Source organism: Eleginops maclovinus, chromosome 4 (genome assembly GCF_036324505.1).
Source record: "Eleginops maclovinus isolate JMC-PN-2008 ecotype Puerto Natales chromosome 4, JC_Emac_rtc_rv5, whole genome shotgun sequence".
In the NCBI taxonomy this organism is placed as follows: Eukaryota; Metazoa; Chordata; class Actinopteri; order Perciformes; family Eleginopidae; genus Eleginops; species Eleginops maclovinus.
In genome coordinates, this window is record NC_086352.1 from 19,952,591 (window position 1) to 19,976,540 (window position 23,950).

The following is a 23,950-nucleotide window of genomic DNA, read 5'->3' on the forward strand; positions in this document are numbered from 1 at the left end:
CCACGCCGACAGGACGGAGCTCTGCTGCTTTTCTCTGGTTCTTGCACTGGTCCTTTCTCACCATCAGCTAGGTCTGATAAAAATATGTCTATATTCTCCTGAGGATTGCAGTCAGAATGTAGTATGGAGTTTTTACTGTCTTGAAGGAGCCTATGCCTGCAATGACCCTGGAATAGTTGGCTGTATTATCTTCCAAAGCCCATTGCTACTTTAAAACAAAACCTTGAATATCAAATGATAAGAAACTAAAAAGATATCACCGCAAGGTTTCATTCAAATGAAAACAGCTGTAGCAAGAAACAGATTGATTAACAGATGTGTTACAGCAAAACATCCTGTATTTTTTCAGATGTCATGTCAAATAAACTTTCAGAATTCAAGGAAAGATCTAATTTTAAATGAAGTAAACTGTGTTTCGCTGCCCTCTGATGGAAGGCTGTGGTAATAGCTGTGTAGGTGATAATTGGCTAGAGATGCTGCATCCAAAAAGCTACTGCCATTCAATTGAGTGGTGCAGTTCTCTGGTTAAAATACGAATGGATCTTTGGTTCAGTACAGTTCAGTCCTAAAGTGGTCCTGCTGGGCAAATACAGTGATTCAACACTCTGATCAAATGTAAAACACAAATGGGCAAACTTACCCTTACTACTGTTTTTTAGTAGTGCCTCGGTCAATAACATATGCAATGTTGGCTTCAACAATGGGACTTTGGAGTAGTTTAATGAATAGAAGCAGAACAATTAAAAAAGGATGACTAGAATAAAAACAATTACTTTGGAAATGTCCCCTCTGTAGGGCGAATAAAAGTATTCTTCTTCCGACAAAACAAGTTTTTTTTAAATCATATTTGAGAAATAATCTCTATAGGACTTCCATCAGAAAGAGTATGATATTTAACATATACAGTGTTATCCTGGTAGAGCGCATTGAGACTGTAGTATAATATCTTATGATATTTAGCAAGAAGTGATTTGAATATGTATTTTAGCCATTTTAAGACACTAAAAGTTAAATAGCAAACAATCTTGCATTATTAGAAACGTACATTATTTTTCTGAGGGAGCAACCATTACCATAGTTTCCATTAATGAGCATTTTTTTGTGAGTGGGGTGTTGAGTTAGGGGTTGTCATGTAATAATTCAGTGAAATCAACATACATTGTACAATTAAATGCAAAAATGCAAAAGTCCACAAAAGTTTGGATTCTTGGTTTTATTGAAGCCAGGGGTCTGATAAACATGTTCCTTATCTTTGTTGGCATAAGAAGCGAGAATCCACATGGCAGCGGAAAAGGCTACAGAAATGTGTTAAAGTCATACAATCAAACTTCTGAATTAATTCAGGACACACAAATGCAGCCAGCCATGTGCTTACAATGTCTTGATATCCTGAATACAAAAAGGACTGGAAGCAGAAGCTCATAGTCTTGTATAGATGTGGACTGACAATAGTGGTCGAAGGCAATTCAGTTAGCATGTGAGGAGGCAGTTGCTTTCAACTGACGATTGAATACAAAACTTACAACTACTGTTCATTATTCAACTCTGGGAGAAACATACAACCCTAATAAAGAGCGAGTACAACTTTGACACCAAGCAGCATGAGAGTATTTCATTCTGCTTAGCTAAATGCCAAATTAAACAAGGTTGGCCATTGTATAAAGAAATGTCAGTGTGGTCAGTCTGGTTAGGGTGGCATTTCAAATGATTTTAAACAGAAGTGTCAAAGGGCAACACAAACACATTTTAATTAGGGTGTAAACATAAACAAGAGGTGTTTTATGGGCAAAAAGGCGTGGGTCAAGCCTGAAAATAAAAGGGCATTTAGTTTTAGTTTATCTATTTCAAGACACCCAAAATATGTCCCTATCATCAAAACACTGGTAGAAAGCAGTTATTCAATAGTTAACCACAAGGGGCAACTTCCATAACTTAAGCAGCAAATGCAGATAAATAATGCAGTTTTACTGGGGAGATTAGCTTCTAGGTTCATTACTAATTGATCTAAAAAGGAGAGGCAAAAACAGAAGAAATACGCATTCTGTATATTTAACTGTAGGAATAGGGAGTTGATACAAGTGTCCAAGGAAAAGTGCTTATTACAGGTGGTGTTTCTGCTCCTGGCTCTTCTTAAATTGTGCTTCGGCCACAGACTTGAACATTCCACCAAGTCACAAAAAACAAAAAATAAGAGCCTAATTTGAATCAAAATTAAATCCAGAACAGTTGTGTAGTATCAATTTCAAAACAAATTAAATCATGCATAAAAGTATACTGTACACTAGTATGGTCTTGTGGTTATTCCCTTACAGAGCAAAATTTAAAGATAAACTCCAATTGCGTTGCATTTGTACCAGTTTAGATGATAAACCATAATGGACTCTCCACAATTATGGTATAGTTTTGTCTTTGAATAATGAAATCACAGATATGGTTGAATGGAGTAAGGCATTTCTACCATTAGGATGTTATAAAAACAAGAATTCATAAGCAGGTCCGAAGCCTGGATTCTATGCAAGAGTGGGACGAGATGACATCCACTGGTTAATCTTAAGGATCATTACCAACTATAAAAGCAGTGACTAAAATGCATCTTTGGTTCCACATCCTAATTGACTCCAGTTTTCCTTTTTTTCTTGCTATTTTAAAAAATAGCACATAGCTGCACTCCTCATGCTTTCCTTTATTGTGTGAAAGCTACTGATGAACACTATCCATAAGATTAAGTAGGGCCTTGCAAACAGACTTTATGATGTACACTTAATTTTAATCAGACTATGGTGACCTGAAACCATAAATATTATTACAAATTATTTGATATGATACAGTATAATCACTTTTTTTTTAATATTTAAAAAAAAAGAAAAAAGAAGAAATTACAGGACACAGTTAAGCATCCCTTCAGGACACACAAGTTAGGAGCATTCCTGTGAAGGCAAGGTGGCCATTGTGACAAATTGTTAGCTGTACATTGAAGGCAGAGGCTGTTATTTTAAAGAGGGCACTGAAGGAGACGGAACAAAAAGACCAACGGGTTTCACTACTGGGATGTGTTTCTACGGCTATTTCATGTAAAAACTGGGAATGTTAAACAGACATGCAAAGTACAGTGGGAATAAAACATGTGAACCCAAAGGAGCACAGCGCTGTCAGAAACTGAATGACAATATGTCATTTTGATCAAACCACAGCCAATTATTGTTTGTCTTTTGGCTGCAAAGCGAGTGTTTTCCACCACAGTAAGTGTTTTTGTGGGTTCTTCTTAAATGTGAGCAGCCTCGACAGTTTTCATTAAGGCATTCAATCTAATGCTCTATTGAATACCATCAAGTAGGCCACAGCAATCTTTTTTCTGAAAAATAACAGACCACAGGCTTATTGTACATTAACAAAAATGTAAAACAAAATAAATTATTTGGATGTCAAAAAAATGGACAAAAACCTTTTAACCGATGGTGCTACAGTGCATTTTCTCTTACGTAGACGAGCATTTCTACTATGAAACAAACAGCTATCTGTGCGAGGCACTTAGGAGTTATAGTAGGAAAGATGCTGCCCAACCCAATCCCCAATATACACACCTGTAGCAAAAGAAGCGGTTCCAACGCAACCTCAAAGCTCATCAAATCCCATTCTCATTTAGCCATGGAAGCTATTTTCAGAATTTGGACAGAATTGCATTTTTATACAAAATCAAAATTAACCTGAATAGATTTTTTGTATATATATTTACAGAATCCTTCGAGATAATTAGGGCAAATGATATGATATGCTATCAGCTAACTGAAAATGTCAAATTAGTGTCATGACGTCAGTAGCATTTTAACATGTTTTGCGATACAGATACATCTTTGCCTTTAACCGGTTAATGGTGCACAAAATAAAATAAGGAGGAGCTTTGTATAAATACATCAGTGTCATATCCAATTTTTGTACATACTACATATGTTTGCAAGTATTATAATATTTGTTTTCAATGAATAAATGTAAAATTGAATACCTTTCCAATCGTGACCAAATTCCTTCAATGAGAAAAGCTGACCCAGAGGCCACATGACCGGTAGATTTCCACTCTTTAAACCCATGAGGAGAGGAGTTAACCCCAGAAACTGGGGGGCCTGCAGCCCAGCGCATCTAGCTGGCTGCCTGGGAGTGTGCACACATTTCAATAAACCTACATCCCTCACAAAATAACAATTACAGTGGAAGAGAGGACAGAAATAAAAGCCAAGCCTTTAGCATGTAGCACCTACAAGCAACAGCTCCATCTCTGCTGTGTCTCTTCCCATCTCACCGGAACACCAACATATCTGATAGCATCTGAAACTCGTTTTGGTGAAACCACTGTGCGCTGACTGATATAGACATTGGGAATTTGGTCAATTTTTTATGCTCACATGTACATGTATAATTCCAGAGTATTAACGCAGTGGACGACGCAGCTGTTTTTGTTGCCTTCACGCTTCGTTCCCTGTCGGCGGGGGTACGTTGTTAGCTGAAACCATGGAGTCCTGTTTGCGAGTCATCCGGTCCAACTCAGCCTGGACGTCAGTCAAACCCGGCTTCTGCCCTTGGAAAAACAGGAGACAAAGTCCAAAAGTAATCTCCTGTAGTCTCTGTGTGTATTCAAAATGAACAGTTTTCTACAGCCAGCAAGCAGAGAGATGAGGGTTGGATGGTGATGCGGTCCCATGCTGGAGTGCGGCTGCTCGCTGCCACAGTTAACTCATGCAACACCTATCCTCAGACAAAGGAAACATGTACTCATGCATTCCCCTTCCAGCTGGGTCTGAGAAATGTTACCACAGCTCAGCACTGGAACTAGAGGTACATGTCGGCGGTCCAGGAGAGATGAGTTATGCAATGTTTCCCTGCGTAGTACATTCAGCCAGTATTTCACTTTGTTACATTTACCTTATGTAACAAAGTAAACAAAATGAAGCTGGGTGACATGCGAAACAGCTGTGTTTACTCAAGCATAATAAAGGGGTTGAGCAGGAGATATGGCATGGAGTGAGTGACATTAGTTGTATGGAGGATGTTTAGGAGTGGAGGTTTGGTGCATACAGGCCTGTCACAAGTTTCCTCAGGTGTTTAGTCAAAGACAACTTTTCTTTTGCTACCGATTTAACTTTTCTCTCTTTCTCTTTCCCATGCTGTAGAGAAAACAACTCCAGACACAAAAATGGTCCATAGCATTACAAACAAAAGGCCCCATGTTTAACCTCTCTTGTCTTGACGCCAGTGATCTGAGATCTGAATACACAGGATGCTGGAGTAAACATCGTTTAAAATAACGAACAACTGCTAACCTGTGAGGTAGAATGAATAAAAACAGTGAGGCTACTTTTTGACTCAGATCAGAGGTGAGCGTGTTGGAATGAGAGATTGTACCTGTTTTCTTGGCGGACCCTTGCACTCCAGCTCCAACTGCTCCACTTCCCGGGCTTCCAGGGCTCCCTGGGGCTCCGGTCTTTTTACTCAACAGACTGTTGAAGAAGTTAGCCAGCACTCCCTCATTGGCAGCCCCCGCTGCAGGAGAAACATAAAGCTTAAAATCACTTCTGTAATATGTAAAGCAAAAGATTGTTGAATAGGTTGAACATATCCACATATACTATTACTTCCTTATTGAATTTTTTCTCTCTCCTTTAACACTGAGGACACTGGCTAACTATAAACACACATTTGTGCTTTAATGCTTAACATTTTATAATGTTACGACTCCAGATTAGCTATCCGAGTTATCTTGAGTAAACTTAAATGGCTTTTCAATTTGTGTAGTATATGACATCCTCTATCTTAGGATCCTTGATTTGGAGAAGGAAGAAATCCCCCAAACATCCTTAATCAGGAAGAAATGTGTTGACAACGTTGTAGAAGTCACACCGCAATACAAACCACAATAGGACAGGGTTAAGAGACCTCTATTAAATCCAGTTAAACCCACTGTAGCTGGAATGCACCAGCACCCCACTGCACTTAATGAAGGAGAGAAAGCAAATACTTCTGCTTTATGGTGGCCAGCTCAGGAGCTGTGCAGGAATTTGTTGTTATGTTTATCATTTTAGTTGCTACCTCTTGGGGGCAACATTTCAACTCTTCAGACGTAGGAAAGTAGAAAAAGACTGTGATCTAAAATGTTTATTTCCTTTTATTCTTTTATGGAGATCTTTAGATTTGTTTCAATACATGTACCCCCTGAAAGTCAAGAGAGAACTGGAGTGAAACCTATGATTCTCAATAATCAGGTTTGCTGATAAATACAGTTCCTACCTTTCATGTTAGGGTCAGGCTTTTTGACAGCAGCCATTGGTGAGCCGCTGGTCATGTTGGGTGTACCGGCACGACCTGCAGGTCTGGGAGACCCTGAGGTTGTCCTTCCTGGAGACTCCTGCAACACAGAAACCAGGACAGGACTGTGGTCAGAAACAAAAGCTTTCCTATCGAGGAGAAATCGGATGAAGTGGCAAGAAAAGATGAATTATTCCATCCACTCCAAATATTGCACATTAGAGGGACGTTAAGACTCTTACGGTTGCTCCTCTTGTCGGTGTGGCTGGCTGCTTTGCTAACAAAGACTGTAGGGGAATAAAAGTTAAGATCTTTTAACAAGATTTTCACAAATACTTTCTATGCACAATCCATTTAAAGCAATGTGCAAAAAGATTTACTAATTATAAAAATACATATTTATTCAATTTTTTACATAGACATATTATATAGGCACAGTGTATGCACGATAATAGAATAATTGTTTACTAACTTTAATTAAGATGTCTCTAACAGGGACATTCAGCAAACATACAGGGGCATTTTGTAGAGAAAATTAAATGTTCTCCCTTGCAAAACAAAAACCTGTTAAGTTTTTTTAAAGATCACCTTCCTTGTTTTATTTGTCTACAAAATAGGAAGTGAAGGCAAAATCAGGAGGAAGTTTCACATGTACATCAGCATGTGAGTACAGCATAGTCTTTGTTCAGAATCAAAAATAAAACATACAAAAAGGACTGATTCTTGGGTCTAGCTATTCACTATATTGAAAACAATGTTTTTTATAGATATTTTTGTTACCCAGAAGAAAAATACATTCCTTACCAGGTTTCTTTTTTCAGGCTACCATGTCTCATGTTTCACTACTAAAGCACCATTTGAAAATGTCTGTATTATGCTTTCCAGTTTAAATCAGGGAAATTAATTTCTCAACACAGTCAAACTTGGTAGTCGGAGACAGAAAACATGAAATATTTAAGAAGTCTGGCACATACCTGTTGCTTCATTAGGAACACCTGCTCATCCTCTGCATTAATCTCTTTGTCATGTACCAGCTGTTGACAAGCGCAAAGGAGAAAGCATGATGTTATTTATTTGGCACTCTGGGTTGTAATTTCATAATCTTAAGTTGACATTTTCCGCGTGTTTGATTTGCCATACCTTTCGTACTGGAGGCTTTGTGATAAAATCTTCAAATGGATCCTCAGGTCTGACTGTTGACAGGTTTTCATGCAAAATCGCAATTTTCTTCTCATTATCCCATCCACATGGACTGAAAGGAAAGGAGAGACCGTTCAATAAGTGTGGACACAATGATGGTTTGGAGGCTTTTTCGTGGAATAAATTGGAGAATTGGTTTTGCTATGTCAGTAATAACTAAAAGATGAAGCAAAGATGGCTGTTAGCAACAAAATTCCCTTAATGTTTTATGTCAGCAGTAAAAATAAAGACAATGATGAAAATCATAGAAACACGATTAAGTAAAACTAGCTTCACTTACATGAACACTGCATCCTTCTCTACCACTAAGGCCGGTGAGGTGAACTTGAAGTCATACATCTTATGCACTATATATTTGTAAAGCAGATCCAGGTTCTTCTCCTCTTTGACGGAGGTATAAATCAGGCCAGCTCCATCTGTTTACTTAAGTTAAGGCTTGTTGGGGCAACAGCGTAGATGGTGGATTAATTGATGACAATAAATAAACATGAACACTCAATCATACAGGCATCATGACATTTGTGACAGAAAGGATACACTGTAAGCAAAACCGCCTGATGTGGGACTGGATGAAATCAAAGTGCTCATCTCTGAAATCGTGCTCTTTCTCTAGAACGGCGACTGCGTCACACTGGAGGAAAAATATAGAGAGGAAAGAGAGACAAATTTAATGACACAGATATGGAAAAGTCAGCATTTAAAAACATGAAGAATCTGCTCACTATATCCTGAGCCCATTTTACAGTGTCCTTTGCTGCGATTTTAGACGGTATTCCTGAAAGTCTTTCCTCTCTGACTAGGGGGGACGCAACGCAATGCACAATGCATAAATTGAAAAGCTTCACCTCCAGTACTGTTGTTTTTCAGAGTGGAACATAACTCCCATAAGAGGTTGTCCACAGAACATTGATTTTACAGACCGATTGTTTTTTTGGTCAGCTTTGATATTAGTCTGCCTGATGAGGACCATTTTGCCAGCCTCTGAAGTATAGTGGATGCTGAGGACAGAGACAGCAGATAACCAGGGTAGGAGATAGTGTGGTATGTTGTCATATTAAAGACAAGGGTGAAAACGTGCCCTTTGGAGGCTCCAGCCAGAGCAGTCCATGTGTGCTGCTTTAGTGGTTATTGTCCTTCTAGTGAAGCTTCCATGATTAGTCTTGCCAGCAGTTGTGATGATCAACAGAAGACTGACAGCCACATTTTACTAGTTTTGAACAGCAAACTCTAGTATTGAACTTTGAATTTTTCTAAAGCTCAACATTTAATCTCTGATGAAGACTACATAGAATCACCAACGACAAAGAGCTCATTCACCATTTTCTAGTCACGGCTAGCATGTGAATCTCTGCTGACGGCTACACATTGTTTTTCAGCACTAGCATCTGCCTGGAGGGTGAACAGGCAAGTATAACGGCTGCTTTTTATTAGAGGTTGCTGCCTCACAAAGCACAACATAAAAAGCATATATAAAAAGGTCTGAGCCCAAATGTGCGAATCATGGAGGCAATTAAAGAACCCAGCAGAAGGAATCCAGCAGTCAGCACAGCTGTCATGGAGTTAAAAAGAGGTTTCCTGTGCCTGTTTGTTTCAGAGAGTTCAGGGAAAAGATGTGAGACGTTCCTACAGGAGCAGACTAGAACTGCTTGGGCTACACATGTTTAAAAAAGCAGATCCAAGGGACTAAGGGGAGTTTAGAGAAGCTATGGACCATGGCCACATGTGGCCGGAATGAGCTTCTGGAAAACCGTTCAGCTGCTAAGGAGAGCGTGGCAGGATGTTACTTAGGGGGTGAACCATGTGTTTCTCAGGCTTTTGATGAGGATACTGTGGAATTAAGAGCTCTTTGAGGAACTGCTAAATCCAGTGAAAACAGATAGCTCATTGGGGCAAAAGATAGGACAGTTGACGTTCAAATAAAACCAAAATGGCCACATGTATAATCTAAGTTAAGCTGCACTTTTTAGGTAATGAAAATGGGTTATACAATCTCATGCTTTTTGATAAACCAGTAAAGTTTTGACATTACATTTGGGAAAACACCAAACCCTACAAACACAAAAACAGCAGCGATGTTTTTGCATTAGGGCTTGTTGTTTTCTTTAGCAGCTAACAGAACAATGTTGTTGTACTGCATAACCATAATTAAGTATTCCATTAGATTTTTTCATCATTCTTTTGAATCTCTGGTCACAAGGATGTGGTATTTGTCAGATAACCAACAAATAACCTACCTCAGATTGATGAATCTCTCAAACTCTTTGATAGATTGGTACAAATCTTACATTATTGTCTGCTTATACAGTCCATGACTTCAACATAAGACTGTTTTACCTTTGTGCAAACTATTAGCACTGGAATGCCCAGGTTGTGTGTGAGTGTGTTCTCCCCGAGTGGGAGCACAACGGCCTCGTCTTCCCCTGCTGTTGGGGCCCGTCTCTGCGGGGAGGATTGGGTAGCATCTTCTGGTTCTGTGTACTCTTGGAACACTTTCGCCACTAGAAAAAGACACAGGAAGCAAAATATAGAATTTCATTAGTTATTAGTACACACCATAACAAAATAAACATTTCACAAAACAAAATTGTATGGTAGTCAAGTAGTCATGAATAAAACATGTGACCAACAGCGCTTATGAAGACTAAAGTTAACCTGCCTCTTCTTCTCTTATCAAATCAAATGTTTTTTCTATCCTACATTGGCAATCTAATTAATAATGTTACACTTTTGAATGTTAGCTCTCACTGTAATTTAATCCATTTTAACAGAGAAGAAAAACAGCAGTGTCAAAAACTAATTAACAAACACTCTTAACTACAAATAATCAGGCATTAGCAACACATTGAGCAAGATTACTTAGCCCTTGTAGTAACAAACTCTTCAAACACAAGAAAAAACACAACAACATTAAGCTGAAAATCTTGAAAGCTATAAAAGTTCTCCACTTAGTCTTTGTGTAGCCCTAACATCTGCAGTGGACCTCCAGTGGAACCTTTGGTGTAGTTACAGAACCAGACATAGCCCCTGCATCAGGGTGTAAACCTGCTTTTAAAGCACACCATTAACCTGTGCGCTCAAACTGTGAGCCTCATGCAAAAACATTCAGTTAAATCTCTAAAAGTGAACTCAAGATGCACCAAACACTTTAAAAATACTAGTTTTAGTATTACTCTGGAACACATTAAAATCATATTTTTCAAATTGAGATGATTTATAGTTATTATTTCAATGTTCAAAACATTTGTTTCCTTGCATTTTGGAGTTATTTTTTATTTAAAAAAGCAAAAATAACGAAACAAATGTTGAATCCCAGAAACCACTGGGTACCAACATAGTAAGAATAAACCGTGGCTGGGACAAAGTGCTTATGCACTAGGTCCCGATGTGTCATATGTCTCAAATACAGTCAACACCAATGAATGGCACTTAACTGGCATATTAAAATATTCCTCCTCCTAGCCAGTGAAATAATTAGTATAATCCAAATGTAAATGCACACAGCAAGTCACTTCTGTTTAGGTTCTGTAATGTGTAGGAAAAAAAAGATAAATACATGACATTCTTTTTTTCCAGAAGTGGGATGTTGGGTTTCCACAGCTGTCCAGACATTTAGAAAGCTATAGCGTGGAGGTGGAGGCAGGGAGGGGCGGGGGTTGTAAGCAGGAAGCTCTGGCCTACTTCCTCAGGAGCTTTGGAAACGCAGTTAGGGTCAGCCAACAAAGCCAGATTGCCATTTCGAGCCAACTTCTTTACTTTTAAACATGGAATTTAGTATTTGGGTTGAGGACTAGTAGTACAAGCAATCTTAAGAGGAACTATCATTGAACACAGGATTAACCCAAATAGTTTGGTAAATGTACACTGGGAATTCAACATGCTGATTTAAAACCATTCAAATAGATTATTCATGAACATCTCCTTCAGAAGTGTTTAAACAGAGGACATCTGTACCTAATGTAAAAGATATTGAAGCTGCAAAAATCTGAATTTCCTCTAATCCTTTTCAGTGCAGGGAGTTTAAGCTACACAGGGGATCTGCTGGGCAAAGACATGGCATGCCAGAAAGATTTAAGATAAAGTAGGAGTAGCTACCAGCAAAAAAAAAAACATCACTCATTACTGCCGGATACGTTTTATAAAACTTCAATGTCTGTGGTTTCAAACCTACAAGGGGGCCAAGTTTATGATGATACAGTATGTCTTGTCGTGGAACAAAGTCTGTCTTACTGTTATACAAATAAAGGTGGGGTCAAAAATGTTGGCTAACATAATCGACAACGGCTCAGCCTTGAATAAATGCGTTATACTGAACTTTGAATACTGAAACTGTACCTCGAAAAGGTTTCATTTTTTAAATACTAAAAGAACAGAACTGCAATAACTGAAATCATAAAAAGGAAGATGAGTTTGTTAAATATGTTTGGCTAAAGTTCAGCTACAAATTAAATGTTTCTTTCCTGGCTCACTAAGCACATTCAGTGTCTCTGGCCTGATTTTACAATAGTTTTAATCTGTTTAGTAGTTAATGCTGCTTGGCTGATGGCTTAAACATTTTTAAAGCTGTCTGGTTACTTCTTTCCTCTAATTTCAGAGAAGCAGAGTCAAAACAAAATACCTAGGTTGTTTGCCTAATGCCTGCACACCAACCAAAATACTCTAGCTAAAAGTCTCTTCCACAACAGTCATTAAAGGACGGATTATATTTAAACGTGTGATCCAGCAATAGTTTGATCCTGTAATTCAACTTGAGTCGTTTCCAGCAGCCAGCCCACTACAGTTACAGCAGAGCAGGAGACAGAACGTCCGGCCCACACAATGAATACAGACCCACTCACCTTATGTCCCTTCCTCCTTCTCCCTGACGCTGCTGTTGGAGGGGAGGGAACCATGATGCAAGATGCCTGCAAGACTCGCTGGACAAAAGCCACTCACAGTCACTTCCAGTCTGTCTATTTTTCTCACTCACATACTCATGTCTACAAATATGTAATCTGACTAAGTCTCACCAATCTGCTACTGACATCACAGCAGACACACTGGAAGATACTTTATGTGTCCAAGCTAAATCTGAGTCTGGTCAGAGCTCCTTGCCAAAGAGAGAAAAGTAGGAGAAACCCAAGAGGAATCTGACAAACAGATTCAAAGACAAGACTTAGAAATTGAACAAAATGTGAAGACTTCAAGAAAAAAAATGATGAAACAAAACAAAACCCTACAATTACAAATATAAAACTGCAATGTATGCTCCCGCCAATATTTAATGAATACAAGTTACATTGTTTACATTTCAGGCAGTGTTTCCTTTCTACTGTATTGTTTATTCAATGAATTCATTCAGTCTTAAATCATACACCCACCAGAATTTAAGTAATGCAGTAAAACCAGTTAGAAATGTAGACCCACTAAAAATCATTTACCATGTGCTTTAGTCATCACTTGGCTACCAGATATACTGTCTTTTTTAAACTTGCCAGCAGACTTGTAAACACTTGTCACTGCTTGAGCATGTTATTCAGAACCTGTTCTGTAACATTAATAACAAACAAAAAAATCATTAAATAATTATGCTTCTTTGTGATTTGTTCTTGAAGACTTGTAACAGCAACAGCAGTACTGAATCTTTGGTGGCAAACAAGAACTCTCTGTAAAACCCTGCAGACTCAATAACTTGCAACCCTCTAAACACAAAAGAACTGTTCATAAGGGAGAGATGATGTTCTAAAATTAACAGGAGAACAACATCTAAGTGCATCACACTCATTGATCTGCAGAACTCGCCTCTAGCCAAAACACACAGCTGAGGATCATGGGCCTCTCTGATGATGACCATGACAATATGTAATGTTACACAGTGCTTGCCTGGCATGCTACTCAGCGACCACTTTCTTTTTCCTTGAAGCCATTCAGCAAGGAGGCTGCCTCTTATTATGTAATACTAACAATGATTCCATCCTGGGATGCTTCTGGAATTTTTTAAGAGCTTTTTCGTTTAAACTTCAACTCCCACAGTTAATCGAAGTCTAAGTGTGTCATATTTTCATTTTTGTCTCAGGTTTTTGAATTTGAAACATTAAAACCTGATTACAAATACACATCTTATAATCAGTCTTAACCAACAGTCTGCTTAAACGTCAGACTGGTTTGGATTTATGCTAGCCGCTGTCATTCATTACATTATACCTAGTGGTGATCGTTGCATCACTCAAATTTAGTTCAATTTGGGCGTATCACCCCCATGTTTATTTTAGATTGGCCAAATGCTCCACGAGTGAACAATCAATGTTCATGATACAAGTGTACAATTTCTAAGGTAGGGCCGTACTATAAGAGTAGAATTCAAACATTACTTACTGTTCTGCTCCATTTCTCTAATGTCCTCTGGGGGGATCTTGAGTTTGTCCACATGGTCACGTAGCACACTGGCCCATTTCTGCAAAGACTCCATAATGGTCCAGGGTCGTGACATGTCCACAACAAACACAGCTAGACAGTTGGGTAGAGACTGAGCTGAAACAGCAAACTTAAGTAGGCCTTTGTGGTACAGGTCTCCATCCAGGATCCACACATTACAGCGAGTAAGGTCTGCAAAGAACAAAAAAACCAGTTTCATACAAGCAATATTATTGTTGTTTTAAACTATAATCATTTTGCGAAGACTACTGCTGTTCAACAAACACAAGTAAAGATTAAACAGGTCAACTAACCATCTCTGTCCTCATCATGGACATTTAGGTACAGATACTCCAGTCCTCTGCCTCTCTTGTTGTGATCAGTTCCTTGAAGTTTGGCCATAAGTGATGTTTTTCCAGATCCATCTTCACCTATAAGATAGTGTTTATTTATTTAATGTTATCCACCTTAAATTAAATTACTAGTCACATATGTTAAGGCTGTCAAGAGGCTGTGATGTCTCACACCATTCCTTCTGGTCAATAAATGTATTTTCTAAATATTTGAAAGTCCGACCAAAATAAGTAGGACCCTAACTGAGAACAACTCTTTGAATATTGTGTTAATTTTGCTTTCCTTTCCACAGTGTGGGGAGAAACACAGCCGGGTGTGCAGACTGTTTCAAAAAGTCAGAAAAGGATTGTATTTGCAATCACAAGCTTTTGTGACTTCAGTGTTTTTTGCAGTTTGACAAACAGACAAACTCCAGACACGGCAGAAACATGAACTTTCACACATCTAGAATAAGTTGGACTTACCAAATATCAGGATATTTTTTCCTGATGGTAACTTTGAACCTGATGTAGTAGAAACTTCACTCAGAATTGAGGTCCTACAAGAAAGGAAAAAAAAGGAGAGTTGTCCGTTAGATTGACAGCCAAATGGCACAATGACAGCTACATATGTTGCTACCAAAACAGTCATAGATCAGCTAAAGTAACATAAATTAACTATTACTTGTACTGTTCAAGAAGATCATTCAACTGTTTTCAGCTAAAGTTAAGTCAGCCCTGTGTGTGTCCACGACAACACATAAAAAAGCAGGAAATGATAAGTCATATCCACTGACCAGTAATGTTACTTACAGCTAAAAGTAGCTATGGATCTGAATCTATGAAACATGTCAAGCCGAATAACATTACGAGCACTTGTGACAAGCGTTGAGTAAAGCCAAGATGCGTTTCTGCACAACTTTACTTCAGTTAGTCGGTTATGGTTTCTATTAACGGTCCTGTTAGCTTGTTGTATCCTGCATAACAAGAGCTGGTTTTAAGGTGTTGTCTTGACATGAACTAGAAGCCTCTCAAACAAGAGAGACACTTGATTCGTTGATTCAGCAACTTTCCCTGAAACTGTAAACTCCTCTAATAAACTATATTCACTAACTACAATGTAGCTAATCAGCACTTTGCTGTCGTTAGCTGGGTTGCTAGCAGAAGTACCGTTGACCGCCCAGCTTCTTGCTAATGTTCCTGCTAACCGGGCCGGTGTCTGATTGTCAGCAACCGTCAGTGACAAAGCAGAACCATAGCCTTTGGTCTTTTCAAAAAAGTGCTTCGGCAGACAAGAAATAGTAAAACAGAAAAACAAGAACTTGCCAAAGGTTTTGTCCTTCTTCATCTTCGTTGTTATTGTCGGCTGCGCCCGGGAGCTGTTTCTCCAGAACGGGAGCCATCTTCTCTTTCTACAACCACAAAGGCAAGGCCCTGCTGCTTGGCCACCACTAGCACCGCCTTCATCCAAGTAAACCGAGGGTAGGTTGCATTCACTCACTGCGACGCCGCGCCGGGACATTTGGTGCACCTCTGCAGACCTGGCGTCCTCATAAGGTTGCTATAAAGTGTGGTCTATATCAACATCCTAAGTTTATTCGTACAAAATTGGACGATCATGTATGAAAAAAAGAAGATTTGACTATTAATTTGTGGTTCAAACGCGTTTTCAATCAATCAAGCACTTCTGGCCACATGCCAGTGAATGATGTCATGGCAGGTTCTTTCTCTTTAACAGCTGATGTAGAACAGTGTGTGATATCAACGTTTGACTTGTGGCCAGAGTTTCAAAATTCTTACAGCCCATAGCAATTGCAGTTTCTGTAATGCGTAACGCAGTGTGGGGCCCAAGTCAGTCAATGGGTATTGTTTCAAGCTTTCTTAATGCACATTTGTAGGCCTACTTTCTCTAAGCCTTGTAGTCTTTACAACATGCAAGAATAAGTAAGAAACTGGGCTTGTAGGGTATGTCATGGTTGCCCAGCAGTCCGTACACATACCATAAAGGTATCTATAGATACAGTTAAAAACACATGTCATAGATTCAAGAACTAGGCTTGTATCTTGATTTGTAAAATGAGCATTTCGTAGAGTGTTGAACATTTTTATCCAAAGGAATTGCAAGGATGATAAATGACATTGCATGTTTCTTGTCAGACCCTTTTATCCACTTACATACATTCCATAGTGTGAACAATCCCCACAGGAGCAAATTGGGTTGTCTTGCCTTGGGACACAACGACATGCAGTGGGACTCGAACCTACTCTCCCCCTGGTCCCCTGATCCGAAGCCACTGTGCCAACCAGCCTATGTACCCTAAAAAAACATTTGCACCACTGACACCCCCTTGTCAAATGTTAAATCACCTCAGGCCTGTTGTCACATCCATAAATAGTTTTTCTAAAACATCTCTTGGTTAACGTTTATAACAAGGGTCTTCAACGTTTTTACGGCCAAGGTCAGCCCATAGCTGAAAGAGAGACAGATAATACATATAAAGCTGGGCCTACAATCACGTATAGGACGGACTTGAGTGCAATGTTTAAAAATACCTTGTGATGCTACACACAATACATAGCTATTAAAATAATAATATTAAGCCTCTAGTTTGCCATGATGGAAAGGTACCACCATGGCAAACTAGAGGTTAGTACTAGTGTTGAGAAATAGAAAATATCCAGTAGAGGGGGCTTTTCCTGTTTCTCTGAAACTTAATCTGTGGGTTTTTGTGAATTCCTGCCTTCTCTAAGGAGTTCACTTGTAGCATGTTGTAGCAACCAACACCTGTTTCTTTTTTTTCTTCAAACTTCTCAGTCTTTGGGTCAGTCCAGGACGTAGGTTTCAGGACTTGCAGACAGATAAGCCCTGGACATTTTCATAAAACATGGGGGGGGGGCTTCCTAGACTTACCCATATGTCTGTGAGATCTCTGTCTATGGAGCAGCGTGGTTGGCTAGAGTGGTGGTTATACTCTTGGGAATGCATTCCAGAGCTTTTGCATCATGTGAAACCCAGCCTTTGCTGCCCCTTTGTCACTGTTTAGCTCGGCTGCCAGCAGGGGAAACAAACAAACTCAAACTTTGTGGTGCAAAACATAGAAAGCAGAGCATTTTTATAAAATTCATAACCAATATAACATGATCAACTATAACATATACCCTATTTTCCCTGTGACAGTCATTTCCAGTTATTTTTATTGTGTATAAAGATGTGTTCTCCAACGTATGTGTTTTTTTGTGACATGCCCTGATTGAATCAAGAACATTTAAATTGTAATTGACACTGAGTGTTACACTGTTTCATTGGCTTTTCCACTGATGCTCTATGCTTGATGCTCTAACTAGATATTAACATATACAAATGTATATTGTTTAACTTTCACTTGTCTAATTTGCACAAACTATTTAGCCTGTATCATAAATTATGAATGCACAAAAAGGTTCTTCAGAAAGAGGATGTATTGTGCTATGTGCTCTTGTTAACAGAAGGGGGTGCTGTCAACTCAATAATACTGCATGAATTCTCTAAAACATGAGTGATAAATGTATTTATTGAAAGGTTCCTGAGAAAAACACCAGTTGGGGAGAAGGGAAAAGAAAGGAAAAAAATACTTGTAAAACTGCCAAAAGCACATGGTTCCCACAGGGAACATGTTATATGTTGTGAAAACCTAAAATATGAAGACAAAATATATAATGCGACATATACACATTCCTTTTTAACATGCCCTTAAACACATCCACTCTTTTAATTACTTTAGGTTATACATACGCTATAGTGTATGTCAAGTAGCAACTATTTCTATAATTGATTTTAAAATCTTTTTTAAATCCCCTAGTAGGCCCAAACCAGGACAAACAAACCTGTTTGGCTGCTTAAGCACTTTTCTTTTGATGATTAAATACCAGATTGGTGAATTTTGAGTGATGTAATCAGATCTTCAGTCCCATTGTTGTGTAATTGGTGATGTATTTCTTCTAGTTTCACTGAGAGGTACTGTTAAGAAAACGTGTTTGTGTGAACTATCAGGGAAAGACCCAATCTCGCCTTTCTTTTAACATACGGCTCTGCAAATGGAAACAATGGAACTGCTGCGATGAGATACTAGATTAACATTTATATTGTTGGAGAAAATTAAATTATCTTCATAGTTTTACCACAACTTTATTTGATGAATATAGGCTATATCTGTAGTGTATGCTGGTTTTAAATACCTCAACAGTGTGTCAGTGGCATGCTGCTCGGTTCAAATTGTTAAATTAGACAACATGTTAACCTGGAAGGGTCAGTTGTTGAATTTCATTAAGTTTCACCCCGGACCAACCTTGTCCCTTTCACACATGGAAGTCAAATAGCAAATAGGAGCTTGGTCCTCTTTAATCAAATGAATAGAATGTTCTTTTAATAAGAACATTCTATTCATTTGAAGCTAGGCATGGATATGCATATATTTTTTAAAATAATATTCTTGTATATATCATGATTGATATTATTTATTTTGACATCGCTTCTTGTATATATTTATAATGCCACATGATTTATATGAGTTATTTATTAGCCCATATTGATCCAAACATCAATGTCTATTCAGCAGTTTACCCCAGCTCAAGCACAAAACACATCATAGATTCAATATAGCACTCTAAACATGTTTACCTAAAATGCCTTTAATTGTGTTATGCTTCTTTTTATGATTACTATTCATGATGTAAGTAGGGATGAGTATGCCAGAAATAATACAAATTACATCTAGGACTCGCTGTGATTTCGTGTGAAGATCACTGTGTGTGTTTGTGCTGCACAAGTGGTTTTGCTGACATAATGTCTCCTATGAATAATTTATATGGGGTAATACTCCTGTGGGGAGGGGGCTGACATGAATTATTATAGTTGTATTATTCGTCAAAGCAAGAACAGATGATAAATTGTCATTTGAAAACTTGAAATGAGTGACAGTCCGCTCATAATCACCCTCAGTCCGCAGATGTATTTACACAACAGAGAAATATGCACGAAAGTGGGTGTGTGCGGGAGAGGAGGGGTTAAAGATTGGGAGGGTATAGATTGCAGCCGGAGCAGGAGAGGGGTTGGCTGAATTGTGATAGCGACAGATGTCTAGAAAACGGTGAGGGGGCACTCCTCAGTTACAACACAGTCCCAGGCTACACCTCGAAGAGCAGGGGAGGAATCTGCAGCTGTCACTCCTAAGGTTTACCTCCATTATCACATCCATCTGGAGCCTGGAAAAGAAGACCAAGTAATCACTCTCTAGAAATACAGGTCGGTTTCATCTGAGCATTAATTCATTTTTCATTTTCAATTGCAACATGTGTGGGGTTGGTATGTTCTGTGGGTAAAAAGAAAGAAAGCAAGTGTAGTAAAAAAAAGAAAGACGAGTTGCAGCCTACCCATTGTTTCCTCGCCTTGCTTTTCTCCTATTAATATGCAAATTTGGACATTTCAAGGCTGGCAGGGTTTTTTTTTCCGTCCGCAGCAGTCGACTTTGATTTAGTGCGTCTTCTCGGGCATCAACGATGGGGTTTTAAGAAGGCTAGGCGATTAAAAAACCTCATTGAATAGAGGCAAGCGCAAAACAAAGTTATGAAGTTGTGATGCTTGTTAGTTATTATCACGTCATTGTGGTGAAATTGGTTTTCTTTTGCATGTCCGTGTGAGTACCACATTTCGTCGTGAACAAAATGGGCAGAGCAGCTGAGAGAAGCAGCGGTGGGCGGGTTGAAATGGGGGATGGAGACCCCACTACAGCTTTTATCACTCAAGTGTCCGTGGCCAGTGCAGTGTTTAGTGTATTTTATTCCCCTAGCGTTGTATAGTTTTATATTCTATAGTATGTATTAGAAGTGTTTGCTGCCAATTTAATCAAATTACTTTAATCAAAGAGTATCTGCTGGTGAGGAATCCCCATCCTTTGTTACCGGCCGGCACATGCTGCTGTACATTTGCTGTCTTCTTTATCTTTCCAAAATGTAGGCCAATGTAACCCTGTGTATGTACTGTAGATTTGATGTTCGTACTTATCAGCTAATTGGGTTAATTTAATTGAACTTGATTTAATGTCGAAATATCAGGTTTTCTACTTATACTGTATATTTTTTGCTTTGTCTGATTGGGAGGCCTAGACGACGATTTCTTGCGAATAAATGGGCAAAATGCAAGTCCACCACATATAAAATAAATAATGACAAGTGAATGGTATACATCCTAACTCCAAATTAGGCAGACTTTGCTGTAAAAGCAAATCATAACGTGGCCTGTTCATTTTACTGTAAATTGGTGTAATGGATATGGAGCCTATCCCATAGTATATTGCGCATCCTGTCTTGATTGCTCCATTGCAGCACTATGGACAGTTCCCAGATTTTACCCACATTCTTCCCTACATAGTACAAATATAAATTTTGACATCTTTAACGAAAAGCAACCTGTGTTAGATCAAATGTCCAGCTTTCCTTGTAATAGCATATGGCAACAGAGATAACAGAGAGGCTTACAATTATCAGGTTTTTAGCATTTTAAATAAAATACATTTGAATAAATCTGTGTTGTGATCTCTATTGTTGAGAATCATGAGATGTTTAAAAGCCTATTTAATATTTAAAGCTGTTCATTTGTTCAGGGTCAGCTGACACAAACAGTAAGATAAAGTTGAATTTCCAGTTCTCTTTTCTGTGACTGGAAGGAAGTTGCATTATGCTGCAATCACATACTCTTCCTCTACAGCCACAACAGTGTTTCACATTAACAGAAAGGTCCAAATGTTTGCTTTATTCCCATAACATCTACTTTTATTATTCAAATATTTTTGTGAGTTCAACTGCATGTTTTTAATTGTGTATCTGAACTATAAATTGCAGCTTGTAATCTTGAGAGAGAAAAAGTTGTACATTTACATCATAGATGCTTAACTTAGAGTGGTGGGCTGGTTTGGCACTGGTCCTTACCCACCATTCCTGAAAGGGTAGAGAGTCTGTGGAGTTGTCTGATCTCTGTAAGGTTCCCATGCATTTACTCAGTTTTCTAGCCAAACAGTTTGGCAGAGAACGGTTTTCTAAGTGAACTTCTAGTTCACCTCTAGACAATAGACTTCTTTCCATTCTCCTTACTGACAGAACAGTGTATAGCCTTTTATGCGATTAATTTGGACTTGCACTGCATTTTAGAAAGTTTGACCTAAAAAAATACCAACTTGTGTTCTTCCACATGATGTATTCATGCCTGTACTAAACCTGTACTAAGTACCTAACTAAATTATTATCCTCTCTGTGCTTTGGTGTTGTTTTAGACGTTCGATTTTTAGCACTTGAACATGACAACAGGAATATCCAGGTTTCAAACCAAGCCAGCCTGGGCTTTTTCAAACCCTGTTTTATCCATCATATTAAAATACCACTTTCATCTGCTTGTTCCTAGGAGACACCATGGGAGGCAAACTGAGCAAGAAGAGAAAGGGATATGATGTTAGCGATCCCAAACAGACAAAGGATGAGATTTCGGCAACAGTGTCTGCAGCAGTTGAGGCCGTAGCCCCAGCAATAGCTGATGTGACAGCTGAGGCGACCAATGTGGTGAAGGAAGCTGTGGTGTCAGCTGTGGCAACAGTGACTGAAGCTTTACAAGCTCCAGAAGAGCCCAAATCTGCCCCTCCAGAGGACCCAGCTCCTGCTGCTCCAGTAGCAGAAGAACCTGCAGCTCCAGTAGAGGAACCAGCTGCAGTTGAACCAGCTGCAGTAGTAGAGGAACCAGCTGCTGTGGTAGAAGAACCAGCTGCAGTGGTAGAGGAACCAGCTGCAGTTCAAGAGGAACCAGCTGCAGTAGAAGAGGAACCAGCTGCAGTAGTAGAAGAACCAGCTGCCGTGGTAGAAGAACCAGCTGCTGTGGTAGAGGAACCAGCTGCAGTAGAACCAGCTACAGTTGTTGAAGAACCAGTTGCAGTAGTAGAGGAACCAGCTGCAGTAGTAGAAGAACCAGCTGCAGTAGTAGAAGAACCAGCTGTAGAAGTAGAGGAACAAGCTGCAGTAGTAGAAGAACCAGCTGCAGTAGTAGAAGAACCAGCTGTAGTAGTAGAGGAACAAGCTGCAGTAGTAGAAGAACCAGCTGCAGTAGTAGAACAACCAGCTGTAGTAGTAGAGGAACCAGCTGCAGTAATAGAAGAAGCAGCTGCAGTAGCAGTAGAAACAGCTCCAGCAGCAGAGGAGTCAGCCCCAGTAGTAGAGGAACAAGCTCCAGTAGAGCTCCCTGCTCAAGCAGCAGAACCTGTGCCAAGTGAAGATGAGACAGCATCTGCTCCCAAAGAGCTGCCTGTAGAAGAACCTGCTGCAGCTATAGTATCTGTGCCAGAGCCAGAGGTTGTTCCTGTCATCACAGAAGAAGCGCCTAGGGACACAGAGCCAGAGCCCATCTCAGAGACTGTTACTGAGCCAGAAGCTGTTGTGAAGGAAGCAGTGGTACCTGCAGCTGTCCCTGAGCCTGAGCCAGTGGCCGAGCCTGCTGCAGTGCTAGAGCAAACCCCAGAACCTGCGCCGGAGACCAAACCAGAGCAGCAATGGTTACCAGAGCCAGAACCAGAGCAGCTGGTCGAGGCTGTGAAATCTGCAGCAGAGGAAAACGTTGAAGAAGTTGAGCCAGAACCAGTTGTTGCCACATCTGACACTACTGAACTTGGGACTGTGGAAGCAGAAGCACCTACAGTCTTGGAGACTGCAGCAGAAGAGGAATCGGTTGCAGCAGGAGCCCAAAGCACTGATGCTGCAGCTGAGCCAGAAGCAGCAGAACCTGTCCCTGAGATTGTCATCTCAGAGTCCCTCTCTGCCAGCAAACTTACTGCTGATTGTGAAGAGGTAGCTGAAGCCTCGGTGGAAGAGTTGCCTTGCCCAGAGCCTGAGGTAGAAAGCAAGATGGAAAATGGAGATATAGAGAGCCCTTCTGTTGCAGAGGTTGTGGCAGAAGTAGATGCACTTCCAACTGTGAATGGAGAGTGCACAAATTCTGCGGAGACACCGACAGAGGAATGTGTTAATGGTAATGAAAAGGAGACACAGATCAAGAGTGACTTTGAACTGAAAAAGGAGGTGAACCTGAGCGGGGAGGTCCAGGAAGTTCTCGATGCAGTGTCCGGCATGGCAGATGTTCTCTGCACTGAGGTCACCCAGGCAGTCTGAAAAAGAAGCCATCTTTCAAATCAATGTGAATTCAGTTTAATCCTCCCGATGGTGCGAGACAGCCATCAAGGTATCACAAACACAGCTAGGCTTTCTGGAATGCTGTAACCACCGCAATGTCCATAATGGTAACTCAGGCAAAAAGGATGTTTTCTTTTGAGTAACCAAAATGAATGCAAAAACATGAGGATAGAAAGAGACAGAGATAGAGGGAGAGCGGAAGAGAAATTGGAGACTTGAGTTTGGATTAGAGATGAGGGCAGACAGTGTGAAACTGGACAGCAGAGCAAAATACTGGACAGTAAATATGATACTAATGAATGGAATGAATAAATTGTATTTGTGTGTGAGCTCGATTAATATTACAAAGTGGTTTATTGGAACAGCATTCGTTATTAGTATATCTGATTTAAAATGTCATATATCCTTTCTATTACTATATGCAGAGACATGACATAACTGTTTTGGCCTTTTATAATAATGGTACCTGTGAGGACTGTTCATTTTAAACTGATTGTTCGGAATAGAGAATAAAAAGAGATTGTTATAGCCTA

General features: G+C 39.5%; 2 protein-coding genes across 4 annotated transcripts; one reads left to right on the plus strand and one right to left on the minus strand.

Annotated features, from left to right (window-relative positions):
- Positions 1 to 1,194: 1,194 nt before the first annotated feature.
- Positions 1,195 to 15,697, minus strand: dync1li2 (dynein, cytoplasmic 1, light intermediate chain 2). 3 transcript variants are annotated; one of them, XM_063881034.1, is made up of 13 exons: positions 15,543 to 15,697; positions 14,703 to 14,776; positions 14,199 to 14,315; positions 13,846 to 14,076; positions 9,829 to 9,992; positions 8,032 to 8,125; positions 7,775 to 7,910; positions 7,435 to 7,546; positions 7,269 to 7,328; positions 6,537 to 6,581; positions 6,277 to 6,394; positions 5,395 to 5,532; positions 1,195 to 4,565 (listed from the first exon to the last, which is right to left on the minus strand). In XM_063881034.1, the coding sequence occupies exons 1-13, from the start codon at positions 15,617 to 15,619 to the stop codon at positions 4,549 to 4,551; spliced, it is 1,383 nt and encodes a 460-aa protein (XP_063737104.1). In that variant the 5' UTR covers positions 15,620 to 15,697; the 3' UTR covers positions 1,195 to 4,548. The 3 variants fall into 3 exon arrangements, with proteins under 3 accessions (XP_063737104.1, XP_063737102.1, XP_063737103.1); XM_063881032.1 differs by having other exon boundaries at positions 1,195 to 4,570; XM_063881033.1 differs by lacking the exon at positions 6,537 to 6,581 and having other exon boundaries at positions 1,195 to 4,570.
- Positions 15,698 to 19,379: 3,682 nt separating this feature from the next.
- Positions 19,380 to 23,950, plus strand: si:dkey-56m19.5 (calphotin). Its single transcript, XM_063882406.1, has 2 exons — positions 19,380 to 19,497; positions 21,649 to 23,950. Exon 2 carries the CDS (start codon positions 21,657 to 21,659, stop codon positions 23,394 to 23,396), a length of 1,740 nt encoding a protein of 579 aa, XP_063738476.1. The 5' UTR covers positions 19,380 to 19,497; positions 21,649 to 21,656; the 3' UTR covers positions 23,397 to 23,950.

What these genes read in the sequence shown, in the direction of transcription:
- dync1li2 (XM_063881032.1), bottom strand. Translation starts at nt 15,619, where the DNA reads ATGGCTCCCGTTCTGGAGAAACAGCTCCCGGGCGCAGCCGACAATAAC. An exon ending in TGCTAATAGTTTGCACAAAG is followed by an intron (nt 8,126 to 9,828) that starts GTAAAACAGTCT and finishes TTTTTCCTCCAG; the next exon opens with TGTGACGCAGTCGCCGTTCT. An exon ending in CAGGCGGTTTTGCTTACAGT is followed by an intron (nt 7,911 to 8,031) that starts GTATCCTTTCTG and finishes TTAAGTAAACAG; the next exon opens with ATGGAGCTGGCCTGATTTAT.
- si:dkey-56m19.5 (XM_063882406.1), top strand. Translation starts at nt 21,657, where the DNA reads ATGGGAGGCAAACTGAGCAAGAAGAGAAAGGGATATGATGTTAGCGAT.